Genomic DNA, 14,220 nt, shown 5'->3' with positions numbered 1-14,220 from the left:
ACAGAATGACGTCATACAATGTATCGACAAGTGCAATGCGATCAGTGACTTGTTTAAACCATGCTATGTGGGATTTAACTTACAACAAAAACGCATGTTATAGTAAGTTTTGATGTAGTTTAATTATCTCCTACTGTTTAAAATCGCAAATCACTTCATTTTTGGGGGTATTTTTAAGGATTGTTAGTTTCGTGTGATGTCATAGTTAATGTTTTCCCTTAAAAATTAGGCCCCGCCTCCTATTTGTAGCCTTAAAGGCCGGATCTGACCTAGATAAATATCCACACGGACAGCAATAAAGCATATTAGGGAGCAGGTCACACCTCCCCACTGATAAGACTGCAGTGTAATGCTATTAATAGACAGCAGCATACCACTAACACGTGCTAAAACTAAGACAACAAAGACTGTGCAAATACATAAATGTTTTAATTATTTTTACGTTTAGAATAGACATGTTTTATGTAACGCCTCCAAATGTTATTCCTGAAGTGAAATTTTTGTTTTTTATAATTCTTTTTCCCAAGCTGCTTTCGTGGGGTTTTGGGGTTACGTGTATAGGTAATGGAAGTAATGTCTCTACCCACATTTTCATTCCAGTGACACGTTCCCAGGAATGCTCGCACTTTATACTGTTCACTGCCAAAAGCGATTCTTTTATCCTCTTATATATTTAAAGTGTTATTAAAACTCTCAACAAAATAAGTATCACGTCCTAATCGAAAATCATCCGGATTTTTATAAATCAGCGTATTAATTATCACACCCTTTAATAGTTTTTCTGCGACAGGGTTTTGAATCACCACTCGGGAAGTTTCGTAGTTTGGATCCACTTTACATCTTGAGGAAGGATGGCATCTTTCATGATTGTTTTTATAGTGGTCTACGATATTTTCCAACATCTCTCTGAGCGTATTTGATTCTCCACCGCAGTGCTTGATGGCCCAGTAGAAATGTGTAGACACGGCCTCCGGTTTATCGTACAGCTCCTCAGACCTCGTTTTACCTTCTCTGTACTGTGGTCCACTTGAAATGACAGACATGGCCTTCTTAATATTTTTTATGCCATGCCAAATGTCGTTTTGGTTGCAGGTAAATCATTTTTACGTTCCCTGACTAGTTTGTTAATTGACATATTTCTGTCATGTGTGTGGACGTTGACAGAAACTTGTTTGTTGTCAAGATCCTCGTTAATTTTTTCAGTTCCAATTTTTTCATGTTTCTGGGTAACTGGATCGTCAGTGGTTGCAATGTGCACACAGTTGAGAACTTTGTGCGTTTTTTCACCGAATGCCACCACACTAGTGTCCTGGGCATTTTTCCGCCACCCATGCCGTGCGTCAGTTATGATATCAATTCCATCTAGATTGTCATATAGTCCAACTTCCTCTAGTAAAGCAGTGTGAATAGAATCTTTGTACACTTGTTGGACAAATGTCTTGTACATTTTAAAAAACGAATTCCGAATCCTGCTTCTCTGCAAAATCTAGAATAACAGGATGGTAGCATACCACTACACAAGAAAGTATGATTAATTTTTTCATTGATGAGATATTTCCCATTCGGAAGGTAGGGTGAAGATGCTCAAATATACCTGTGTTTAGGCCGATCAGTTCTTGAACAACACAGTTTCAAAGAGGTGACATGTCCCCGTTTTGTTGCTTTTTTTACCTCCAATTTTCCTCCACAATGTTTTCCATGCACAGCAGCAACATCCATGAGTTTTTTCACGGAAGGCAACAATGTCACAAAGAAGTCCTGGTTAACCTGACTTCTCTTAACATTAATATACGTTCCAGGTGTTTTGGATGATCATCTTCAGCCACTGACTTCTTCCAGGTAGAAAGCAAATTTTCCATGATGTCGGCATTGTTAACAGGTCTACCTAGTTGTTTGACTAACATTTCCCTGACTTCCTGAAGATTTTGCAAGATGTTAATTTTCTTGTCTTCGTTAGCTGGTATTTCTAACTTAAAAGTTGGAGGACGCTTTCGTTTGTTTTCAGCCATGATATAATTTCTTAGTAATAATTAATAAAGCTTAGTTAATGACGATTATTCTTTGAATTTACTCCTGGTTGTATCTAATATATCTAAACTATCTATACAACAGGGATCATATTTCAGTGGACTGTACCATTTTTGAAGTTGTAATTAAAAAAAAAAAATGACAATCAACAATTAACTTTTTGTGAATAATATTGTTATAAATTTAATAGCACTTCTAACTTTTATTTGATAAAATGATTTTAATAATTTTATGGGGAAGAATTATATTCATATTATGACAGAAATTGACACATGGTTGCCCCCACTACCCCTGTTTAGGTTTCAGATGGAATTGACCAATTTCCACAGGCACATGGAGGGACCTCCCGCCAAATGTCAATAAATCAGCCTAGCTGTGATACAGAGAAGGATAAGAGGGCTCAGTGGGGAACATCCATAATATATGTGCATCAAAGAAATACAAGCAGTATCCAAAATATATACATATATATTTCTTAAAACCAGTCATCTACTTTTATAATTTCCAGTTTTATCAATAAATAGAGTTTATAGTAAATTAAATGAAATCCTGAGTCCCTTAATATACCTCTCCCCTGAAAAACTTCCCTCCAAAACAAAATGCGGTCTCATTGTAGCAAAATGGAGGAACAAGAAGAGAAAAGTGTTATTTCATTGAGAGTTAATTCCGAACAAAGAGAAGCCATTATACAATTCTTTAATTTTAATAACTGGGATTTAGAAGAGTTGAATGAAGATACAATTGAAAATGATGGCAATGAAGAGGAAGGCATGAATTTTGAAGGGACATACCTTTTCTCGCATAATCACCAGTGTAAGATTGACTTGTCCGGTGTGAGACAGCAGTGTGAGATTTTTCTGTCTTACACTGTGTATTACTACGCCGCGAACGATAACGTAAACATTCCGTCTTTATATAAAGAAATTGTAACAATGTTAAAAAATATTACATTTACTTAAAATGTTGTCATTTAACTTATTAAGATAAACTTATTTTCATTCAAAATATTGTCGTATTTTCACTTTTTAAATGGCGCTATTTTTAGATCGCGGAAGGATTCTTCTTGAATGACCGTGTACGCTATCGGATAGATAAGTTTTTTTATTCCCAGTTTAATTTACATGGACTGAAATTCATTTTATCAGTTTACACTCTGTGTAAACCATTTTCAGGTACGCTCTCTCCGATGGTGTATTTAGATTTTTAATTAGATGGAAAATTAAAAGAATATATTTTTAGCCCTATCATGGCGACGTCATTGACAGTCCGTTATTTTGGATAAAATAATGCGAGAAAAATAATCATTCATTACATACTCGTGTGGGAATAGTGAAATTCCACCTCGGGGCCAAGATTCACGGTCTAGGACTCGGCAAAGCCTCGTCCTAGACCGTGAATCTTGTCCCCTTGGTGGAATTTCACTATCCCACACTCGTAGTAATGAATGATTCTATTAATCCCGCAAAATGAAAACTGTGAGGAAGGTCAGAATTGTTTATGTAAACCTTGCATAACTGACGAACGCAATAAACAAATGTGGTGGGCATCGGAGCCTGTGCCACCAAACACACGTCTCTTAGAAAAGAAAGGTACAAATTCTTTTGGACTATGCTTTTTCATAGATGTGTGTTTTTGGATGAGAGATATATAGCTAAGAAAAGAACTGCGTTACTCAACGATCCAAGATTACTAAACGTTGTGTGCCATCGTAGGGATATTTTACCAGAATGTGTTTTAGAACTTGTTAGGTATTGGTTTCCAAATCCAAAAAATAAGCCATACATGGGACATCGTTGGAACTAAAAAATATTTTGAAGATTTCTTTTTTAATAGTGTGACTTTATAGTTATGTTTTTTTTTTTTTGTTTTTCATTTCCACTTGATTGTTTTCTGCGTCTAACCCTGCTGACAGCCACAGACACGTGTCACGCTGATAATCTTGGTTATCTCGCCGATGTGATGCTTCACTACAGTGACTAAAACAGCATGACTGACCCACAATGATAATTGTTTACACTCTCTGTGTTCTAAGCATGGGCTTTGTTTCTAATTTACAACTCGATGAATGGATAATAAAAAGTATTGAGGATTATTTTCGGAGTATTTTCGTCTTTTCTTTTGAGGTGAGAATATAGCGGCCATTAGCATGCGTCAATAGCGACGGGCATTTCCGGTGTAAATGTAAACATTTTAAAGCTGTCCATCAAACTCCAAAGAAGTTTGAAATTTCGATCGCCTCAGAATTTAAAATGAATATTATAGACATATATATATATTTACTCTGTATTGTAAACACCCAAATACACTTGATAGCTAAGTTAGATTGCTCAACAACTTTCGGAAGATGTTTATTGACGGTAAAGATATAGTTTCAAAAAAATCTCCTGCGAAGTGAAGAGTGGCAAGAAAGTTGAAATTTCCTACATTTTTCTCATTGGCTGCTATTTATACCCCAGACCCGCACTTTAACTGTGCTGCGCTGTCCCTTTGAAACTTTTGAATAGTCTTCTTGAAAAGGTCGAGAAAAGTCCATTTTTTGATTCCTCGACACCAGAATATAGGCTTGGATCTGTGATTATGGATATTGCAAATCATAGGCTTTTTAAACCCCCACATATTACTGAAGAAAATGCAGCTAAAACAATCCGTTTTATCCTTAAACTTCAATATGCCAACAAAGGAATTGATGCGGTTAAGTAATATTCTTAATCACAAAAGGGTCCAGTCTTGTATTCCACCATATTTGAAGTTAAAGACTACATCTTGTATTTCCTACAAATATACATCGACTTTTGCTTCCAAACTTTTTAATTACAAGAAAACTTTACAGGGCCTGGATATCGAATATCTGAAACATAATCCACCTTTGTGTTCATGTTCTTCTTCACCCTATAACTATAGTCCTGCTGGACACGTTATTACTGATGACGTAAATATAGTTAATAATGAGGACCTTAGATCATTAATTTTAAAAGGTACTAAATATAGGGAACCCCGATCCTTCAACTGGCGTCGGAATTTCATAAATATTATGGATTCTGTAGAGGATTATGCCAGGCGATGGGCCAGACATGAAAAAGAAGACCTTGACACTTTGTCAGAATGGATTAATTGTATCAGATGTATGTTAAAATCGCGCATTAAAAGATTGAGCGGCAATATGAGAACCATCTATCCTTCTGTATTCAATAATCCAGAAGTGAAAAAAAGAATTAGATAGATTACATGATCAGTATGTACTGGTCCCTGCTGACAAAGCTCATTATATTAAATGTATTTTAGAAGAACTTGGATTTAATTCTACAAGTGGTAATCCAACTTATACTCCTAGTTCCCTTTCTAAGGAAGAAATTCTTCAAAATCATGTCAGTTTTTAATATTTTTAATATTCTTAACGATGTTGGATCCTGATACATGTATTTAAAGTCTTAAACTTTTTTTGTCAAGTATATTTTTAGTTTCTACACACATAGCTTAATTAAAAATCAAAACAAAAAATGGGGGTCAATATGCTTCTTTCGGCGCTACAATACATTTCATTTGACCTTTTTGCACTGATATTTGTGTCTTAATCAAAAATCACATCTTCGACGTTTTCCCTCCAAAGTTTTTATCCAAATAAATCATGGGACAAAATAAATTATAAGTGCATTTAAAAAAAGACGCATTAAAATTGTGACGAAGAAAAAGTTTCAAATTGCTTCGCATAATGAATTATTTGACCTTTCTGCACTCACAAAATGTGATTTTTCTGGCATTAAAAATTTAAAAAGCAAGAAAATTATTTTAAAGTCTTAAACTTTTGCTGAATTTAAGCAGATTGATCAAAGTTATCTTATATATTCAGGAAAGAAAAACAAAAGTGGGAGTCTATAATCTAAATTGTTAGATATTACTAAAAACGTGTTAATTTTATGTTAAAATTGGCTCAGTTTTTTCCTGGACTTTCAGAATATATTTACTATATTTGTCACAATATAATGAAAGAATTCATAAGAAATAATTTATTAGATATTTCAGAGCCAGCAAAAAACATTTCACTGCAAAAAACAGCTCTATGTGCAACCAGCATGGAAAAATAGGAATCTAAACTTAACAGTACTGTATATATTTCAAAAGGGAAAAATTGATCATTTTCTTCTAAAAAACCTTCCGCCACAAAATATAGTTCCTGACTTAATCCTATTTTAATGGAATTTCATCGCGGTTTTTTCATTGGATATAGTTTAATTTGCATTGTAGAATCCAGATTCAATGTTAGAACATAAAAATGATGCAGAATTTTAAAAATAAAGGTCCTGACCAAAATCTGCTCAAAAGCTCAGGATCGAACGTCCTTAAAATGAATTTGAATTACCATATCTATATTGGTTTCCGAAACTTCATAAAAATCCTTACAAACAAAGATACAAAGCGGGTTCCAGGAAATGTTCAACAAAGCCTCTTTCTTTACTCCTCACTAAGATATTAACAGTATTGACGGAGAAACTTCAAGAGTACTGTACAACAATATATAAATATATAAATCAGATATGGATACTTTAATTCTAAGGAACTTTTTGAAAATTTGAAATCAGAAGAATTTACCAAAATCAACAGCTTAAAAACTTACGACTTTTCAACTTTATACACAACCATTCCCCATGATAAATTAAAGTCCAGGCCTTTTGATATCATTGACAGCTGCTTTTTCAATAAAAATGCATCTCGTAAATTTACTTACCTTTTCATTGGTCATTTGCAAAATTATTTTGTTAAAAAACATTTTGATTGTACACACAAGTACTCTGAAGTTGGCATTAGAAAGATATTTGAGTTTCTGATTGACAATATCTATGTGGGTTTTGGAGACCAGGTTTTCCAACAATCTACTGGAATTCCCATGGACACCAATTGCGTCCCGTTATTAGCAGACCTTATTTGTATTCATATGAAGCAGAATTTGTGCAAAATCTTATACGTGAAACGAAAAAAAACCCACTTGCTGTGGCCTTCAACTCGACATTTAGATATATCGACGACTTATTGTCAATTAACATTGGATATTTCCATTCTTATGTCGATACGATATATCACTGAGCCTGAAATAAAAGATACCACAAAGTCTGACACATCTGTTTCATATTTGGATATTTTACTTGAAAAAGACGTTAATGGTAATCTAACAACCAAGCTTTATGATAAACGTGATGACTTTAACTTTCCAATCGTCAACTTCCCTTAATTATACGACAATATACCTTCATTACCTGCATACGGGGTTTATATCTCTCAGTTAATTCGATACACAAGAGCATGCTCTTCGTATGTACAATTTCTAAAACGATGTAAATTATTGACAAACAAGTTGATGAAACAAGAATATCAGCAATCTCGTTTAAAGTCATCATTTTGTAAGTTCTATTGTCGATACAATGACCTTGCCAGCAAATCCAATTATCATCGAGTCAAATGCTGAATGACGTTTTTCATACTAATTGTTAGGCCATTATTTACACACTGAATTGTTGACGGATTTTTCCGTTATTTCCCGATCATGACAAGGAGCACACGGCGGGTGTGACCTGTCTGCAGGGGATGCTCACTCCTCCATGGCACCTGATCCCACTTCTGATGTTTTGGAGGTCCGTGTTTGCTCTGCTCCTATTTTGTATTGTTTAATGGACTTTTGAGCTTGAATACTGTTCGTTACCTCCATATATTTCATTATTATGAAGTATGGTATTGTGTATTTAGTTGGTTGTATTTTTAATTGTTTTATATTATGTTTTTTGCATAAAACTTTGTCACTTATTAGTTAAATAAATGATCATTCTTATTCCTTAAACAATGTGTTGTGTTGTATTGTGTCATACTGAGCACCACCCTATCAGTTATCCAAAAAGTCTCCTTATTGGCGGTAATTATCGGGGGTGATAATTACCGTAATTGACAGATTTGTACCTGAAATACGTTGGCGGATGGCGATGGGCGTGAGATTACGGTGAAACGGGGTTTCATTTAGCAAGGAATTTAAGACTTGGAATCTTCTTTGGCGGAAAGCGGAGGTGCCACTATAACGGAATCAGAACAGGGAGCACTGTGTGTGTGTGTGTGTGTGTGTGTGTGTGTGTAGGTATAATTACCTTTCAAAAAATATACAATTCCTGACCTGGCCATATTTTGTGATGGAGTAAAATAAAGAATTTACTTTTCTTGTTAAATGAGGCTGTTAGAATCTTGACTCAGTGTCACTGGTACAAGGTCAAGATTTTCTACATCAATTGGCTCCAACGGAAGTCCTACTTGTTGCTTTGCAATGAGCTTTGCTCTAGTTTATTAACTTACGCTGTGGTCCTACAATAAATGTTATCATTGCTGTTTCCTCTGCTCTTGCTACAGCAGTATAATTTCCATATTCTGACTGGGAAATTTTGCTTATAACAAGTGTTGACTGGGTCACACTTTCATTCACATTCACTGAAGTGAAGTTTGTCCTTGGTATTGTTTGAGTGTTATTCATCCCTTCATGTTTAAATGTCCATATAACAGATGGAGGAGGATATGCAGTGAAATAAGCTGTTATATTTAATCCTGCATTTTCTTTGATCCCCTTGTGTACAATGGTTTCACCATCAAATGGCCGAGGAGCACCTTAAAAATAAACAAATATTGTAAGACAGTACTTTGGCGGATCTTAATATTTTAAGCGTGTAAACGAACTATGGTTGTTCTGAACTCTCTAATGACTTTCATTTACTACGCCTTAAGAAAAATCTTAACCAGAAGTCTCTGTCGAGACTTAGCTCAACTAGTTTGTACTTATAACAAAGGAAGAGAAAAGCAACACTTGGACTTGAAAATTTGAAACAGAATAAATAGATTAATGATCCTTGATTTAGTCTTTTTTATGCCGAGATTGCAATCAGACTAAAACTGTAGAAGGAGTAGCTTTTAAAAAGAATTTTACAGAAATTTCGATTCTAGTTCCCATGGCAACATCATTCATCAAAAAACGATAAAGACAATTATGTATCTCAGTGTAGTCTACTTGCAATGCAACATTACATTAAATTCAGACCAAACTGTTAGAGAAGTAGCATTTTGAAAGTATTTCACAGACATTTCTATTTTTAGTAACCATGGAAACATCGTTCATCAACATAAAAAAAGAAATAATTAAAAGAATGATGTATCTTGGTGTAGTCTAGCTGTGTGCCAAGTTATATTGAAATCAAACCAAAGCTGTAGGATGAGTAGCATTTTGATTGATTGATTGTATGTTGTTTTACGTCCCATTCTAGAATTTTTCAGTCATATAGAGACGTCACCATATACCGGTGAAGGGCTTCAAATTTTGACCTTTACTCGGCACTCAGGGCCATTGAGCAGTGAGGGATCTTTATCGTGCCAACGCCTGCTGTGTCACGGGGCCTTGGTTTTTAAGGTCTCATCCGAAGGACCCGCAACTTTCACTTCATAGTGCCAAGGGCATGGCGAAGGAACAATTGCTACCCATCTTTTATCGACTTAGGTCAGTCGCGGCCGAGATTCGAACTCACAACCTCCCTTTCACAGTAATTTTTTGAAAGTATTTCACAGAAATTTCCATTTCTAGTAGCCATGGCAACACCATTCATTCAAATCAATTTTCTGGTCTATGACCAATAGAGCTAATCAAAGTACTGAAAGTACTGCCACGAGTGGATGGTATTAAATGTATAATGTTTAAATGAGTTGAGGTCTCTAATCCATATTTGGGTTATGTGAAATAAAACCTCATAAAATAATCTTTTTTTTTGGTTTTGTTCGAGAAATAAAATTAAATCGTTTTATTTTCACCTTTTCCATCATGTATTTTTAACACGTATTCTTTTTTTTTAATATCTTGAATATATAATAATTAGTGGTGTTCCAATCATCGATTATAATCGAAAATCAGTCCATTGCTGGTATAATCCAAGCGCCTGATTACAAAAGTTTTATTCTGATTAATCGGTTTATTATTTTCTTTAACAAGCGTAATAGTTTTTGAACCAAATAATCCAGCCAAAACTTATCTATGAACGTGTTTGTGTATCACAATGGTGCAGACGAACAGACAAGTGTATCCATACCCGGGAAACAAAACATGTTCACGGGTATGGACGTAAGTTTTATATCTGTAGAGCGTGTGAAGAAAAATTAAAGAAAAACAGATACACACTCAATATAACACTCAGATGATATCCTTTTATTCTTTTTCAGCAAAATGAGCAGCAAATACATATGCAGAAAGTAGTCATTTACCCATTCTTACCATTTAATTAACTAAATTGATAGCCTTTGTAAATGTCCAATTATAATCGATAATTAGTTAGTTACAGTTACCCGATCATCGATTATAAAATTCTTACCGATTCCCATCACTAATAATAATTAATCACAAACCAAACCTTTAAATACAGAAAACGTGAAAATGTGATTAGTTTCGATACATTGGGGAATCCCTTACAAGTACATAACATGAGTTGATACCATCAACTCATAAAAATGGATAAGTTTAAATAATTTATATACATGTAACTGAACAATGGCTGAGATCCAATAATAAAGGAAAATGAAACAAGAGATATTTGTGAAACACTTATGCCCCCCCTCCCCTCCCCCCCCCCCCCCCCCGAAAAAAAAAAATTAGAATTTTTCAAAGTCCAAGGAGCATAACTCTGTCAAAAATTGCTCGATTACCCAAAACAGAACTTGATCTAGATATTTTCATGATAAATCTGTATACCAAATTTCATTTCAGTATGTGTATCCTCTGTGAAGAAAATGAATTGAAACTGCAAATAACTGGAATTTTTCTGGGTCCAAGGGGCATAACTCTGTCAAAAATTGCTCGATCGTTCCCAAAAAAAGAACTTGACCTAGATATTCTTATGATAAATCTTTATACCAAATTTCATTTCAGTATGTGCAACCTCTGCGAAGATGATGAACGGAAACTGTTGGTGGACCGACAGACAGACCGACCGAAAGACCGACCGACCAACAGAGATCAGCAAAGCAATAATATGCCCTCCCTTCTTTGAAGAGGGCATAAAAATACTATATTATGTTCTCATGCACTGACCTTCCAATTGAACATAAGGATTAATTTTTCTTCTGCGTTGGAATGGAAATAGATTGAAAACTGCCAAATTTCTACAATTAGTTTTGAAATAAATTTCCACTTCACCCGAGTTCCTCTCTGGTGTGCATAACATTAAGCGACATAAAACAGGGTTTTTAAACATAAATGTTTAGATCTTTCCACCTTTCTGTGGAAAGACCTATTGATATTCTTCTGTTTATTACTATTAGGTCTTTCCACCTTTCTGTGGAAAGACCTATTGGTTTTCTTCTGTTTCTTCTTATTATTAAGTCTTTCCACCTTTCTGTGGAAAGACCTATTGATTTTCTTCTGTTTCTTATTATTAGGTCTTTCCACCTTTCTGTGGAAAGACCTCTTGAAATGCTTATGTTTATTAGGTCTTTCCACCTTCCTATGGAAAGACCTCTTGAAATGCTTGTGTTTATTATTATTATTAGGTCTTTCCACCTTTCTGTGGAAAGACCTCTTGAAATGCTTATGTTTATTATTATTAGGTCTTCCCACCTTTCTGTGGAAAGACCTATTGATTTTCTTCTGTTTATTATTAGGTCTTTCCACCTTTCTGTGGAAAGACCTCTTGAAATGCTTATGTTTATTATTATTAGGTCTTTCCACCTTTCTGTGGAAAGACCTCTTGAAATGCTTATGTTTATTATTATTAGGTCTTTCCACCTTTCTGTGGAAAGACCTATTGAAATTGTTCTGTTTATTATTATTTTTATTATTTTTCCACCGAGTGGTTTTTTGTTTCAAAAGTTATCGAAAAGATTTATGGTCCATAAGAATGTACTTCATAAAAGATTTTTGCAGTTGACCCTGCGTATATGAACTTTGACCTCTTAAGGAGTTACAACCCCTTTCGCAATAAAACCTTGTTATCGCTACTCCTTCAAAACCGTAAACCATAGAGGTACGGAACCTTCACCAATGTCTTCGACTAATTGAGGGGACTCTTCAATCTTTTCATTGCGAGAGTATTCGTCAACCCCTTTTATGAGTTATTGCTCCTGAAAGTTTTTGATGTTTACGAATAATTAAAAATTTTCAAAACGATAAGTCGTAGAGACATGGGACCAACTGCATAAGATTCATTGACCTTTGACCTTAAAATATATGCAAAGGTCAAAGGTCAAGGTCATTCAAAATATAAGAAATTAAGCTCTTTTTATATCTCTTTTGTCTTTCAACATATACTAAATACCTTTGCATCATTAATATGTCCTCTTAAAACTATTTCAAATATTTCATGCTTGTCCCCTAAGATTTACCCCTTTAAGAGTTATTGCCCCTTTTACTGAAAACCTTGTTATCGCTACTCCTCCGAAACCGTAAACCGTAGAGACACAAAACCTTCACCAATGTCTTCAGGGTCTTTAGACACAACTTCAATCTATTCAGTGCGAAAGTATCCGATGACCCCTTATATGAGTTATCCCCCTTTAACGTCTCTGCGCTTACTATTAAATCTTATAACTTTAAAACTAAAAGTCGTAGAAGCATGGGGTCAAGTGCAATGTGACCCTTGACCTTTGACCTTGAATATTTGTTCAAGGTCAAAGGTCAAGGTCATTTCAAAATTTTTAAAATTTTCATTTTTTCCATTTTTCAAGCAATTTCTGGTTTCTCTTGTATAAAAATAAACAGTAGAGAGTTAAATATGAAGAATATATGAAATTTAAAGAAGGTGGAAAGACGTCTAATTGTTCGAGAACAATTAGTCTACTAGTTATTATTATTATTATTATTCTTCCGCTGATTTTTTGTTTCGATGTTTATTGAAAAGATTATTCGTTGACCGTAAAGGTCATAAAAAGTTAGGAACAAATTTGACCCAACGTGTATAACCTATGACCCCTTTCGCAGTTATTGCCCCTTTTGATAGAAACCTTGTTATCGCTACTCCTCCGAAACCATAAACCGTAGAGGTACGGAACCTTCACAAATGACTTCGACTAATTGAGGGGACTCTTCAATCTTTTCATTGCGAAAGTATTCGTCAACCCCTTTTATGAGTTATTGCCCCTGAAAGTTTTTGATGTTTACAAATAATTAAAAATTTTCAAAACAATAAGTTATAGAGACATGGGACCAACTGAATAAGATTCAATGACCTTTGACCATATAATATATGCAAAGGTCAAAGGTCAAGGTCATTCAAAATATAAGAAATTAAGCTCTTTTTATATCTCTTTTGTCTTTCAACATATACTAAATATCTTTGCATCATTAATATGTCCTCTTAAAACTATTTCAAAGATTTCGTACTTGTCCCCTAAGATTTACCCCTTTAAAAGTTATTGCCCCTTTTACTGAAAACCTTGTTATCGCTACTCCTCCGAAACCGTAAACCGTAGAGACACAAAACCTTCACTAATGTCTTCAGGGTCTTTAGACACAACTTCAATCTATTCAGTGCGAAAGTATCCATTGACCCCTTATATGAGTTATTGCCCTTTAATGTATTTGCACTTACTATTAAACCTTATAACTTCAAAACTAAAAGGCATAGAAGCATGGGGTCAAGTGCAATGTGACCCTTGACCTTTGACCTTGAAAATTTGTTCAAGGTCAAAGGTCAAAGTCATTTCAAATTTTTAAATTTTTTTCATTTTTTCTATCTTTCAAGCCATTTATGGATTCTTTTGGTATAAAAATTACCTTTAGAGAGTAAAATGTGAAAAATATATGAAATTTAAAGAAGGTGGAAAGACCTCTAATTGTTCGAGAACAATTAGTTTACTAGTTATTATTCTTCTTCTTATTATTAAGTCTTTCCACCTTTCTGTGGAAAGACCTATTGAAATGCTTATGTTTATTATTATTATTATTTTTCCGTTAATGCCTTTTGAACCGAAAGACTTTTCGAAGAACTTTATAGTTCATGATACTCGACATCAAAAGTTATTTCGAAAAACTACCCAACGAGTATGACCTGAGACCCCTTTCGGAGTTCTTGCCCTTTGAACGAAAAACCTTGTTATCGCTACTCCTTCGAAACCATAAACCACAGAAGTACAAAACCTTAACCAATGTCTTCGACTAACTGAGTACTCGCTTCAGTGTTTCACTGCGGAAGAATT

The 14,220-nt window shown here is 34.5% G+C and overlaps 1 protein-coding gene across 1 annotated transcript in view; it reads right to left on the bottom strand.

Annotated features, from left to right (window-relative positions):
- The window catches only part of LOC133193089 (uncharacterized), a 185,423-nt gene extending 175,123 nt beyond the window's left edge, over positions 1-10,300 (bottom strand). Inside the window, exons 1-2 of the mRNA XM_061329063.1 lie at positions 10,297-10,300; positions 8,356-8,661 (exon numbers count right to left, since the gene is read on the bottom strand). Of these exons, the coding sequence (XP_061185047.1) occupies positions 8,356-8,661; positions 10,297-10,300 (310 nt within the window). The remainder of the gene's footprint in view (positions 1-8,355; positions 8,662-10,296) is intronic.
- Positions 10,301-14,220: the final 3,920 nt, after the last annotated feature.

This window comes from Saccostrea echinata, unplaced genomic scaffold (genome assembly GCF_033153115.1).
Source record: "Saccostrea echinata isolate AGI-Se365-2 ecotype Australia unplaced genomic scaffold, CSIRO_AGI_Sech_v1 ptg000027l, whole genome shotgun sequence".
Classification (NCBI taxonomy): domain Eukaryota; kingdom Metazoa; phylum Mollusca; class Bivalvia; order Ostreida; family Ostreidae; genus Saccostrea; species Saccostrea echinata.
Note: the sequence above shows the minus strand (reverse complement) of the source record. Positions and strands in the feature narration are given on the sequence as shown.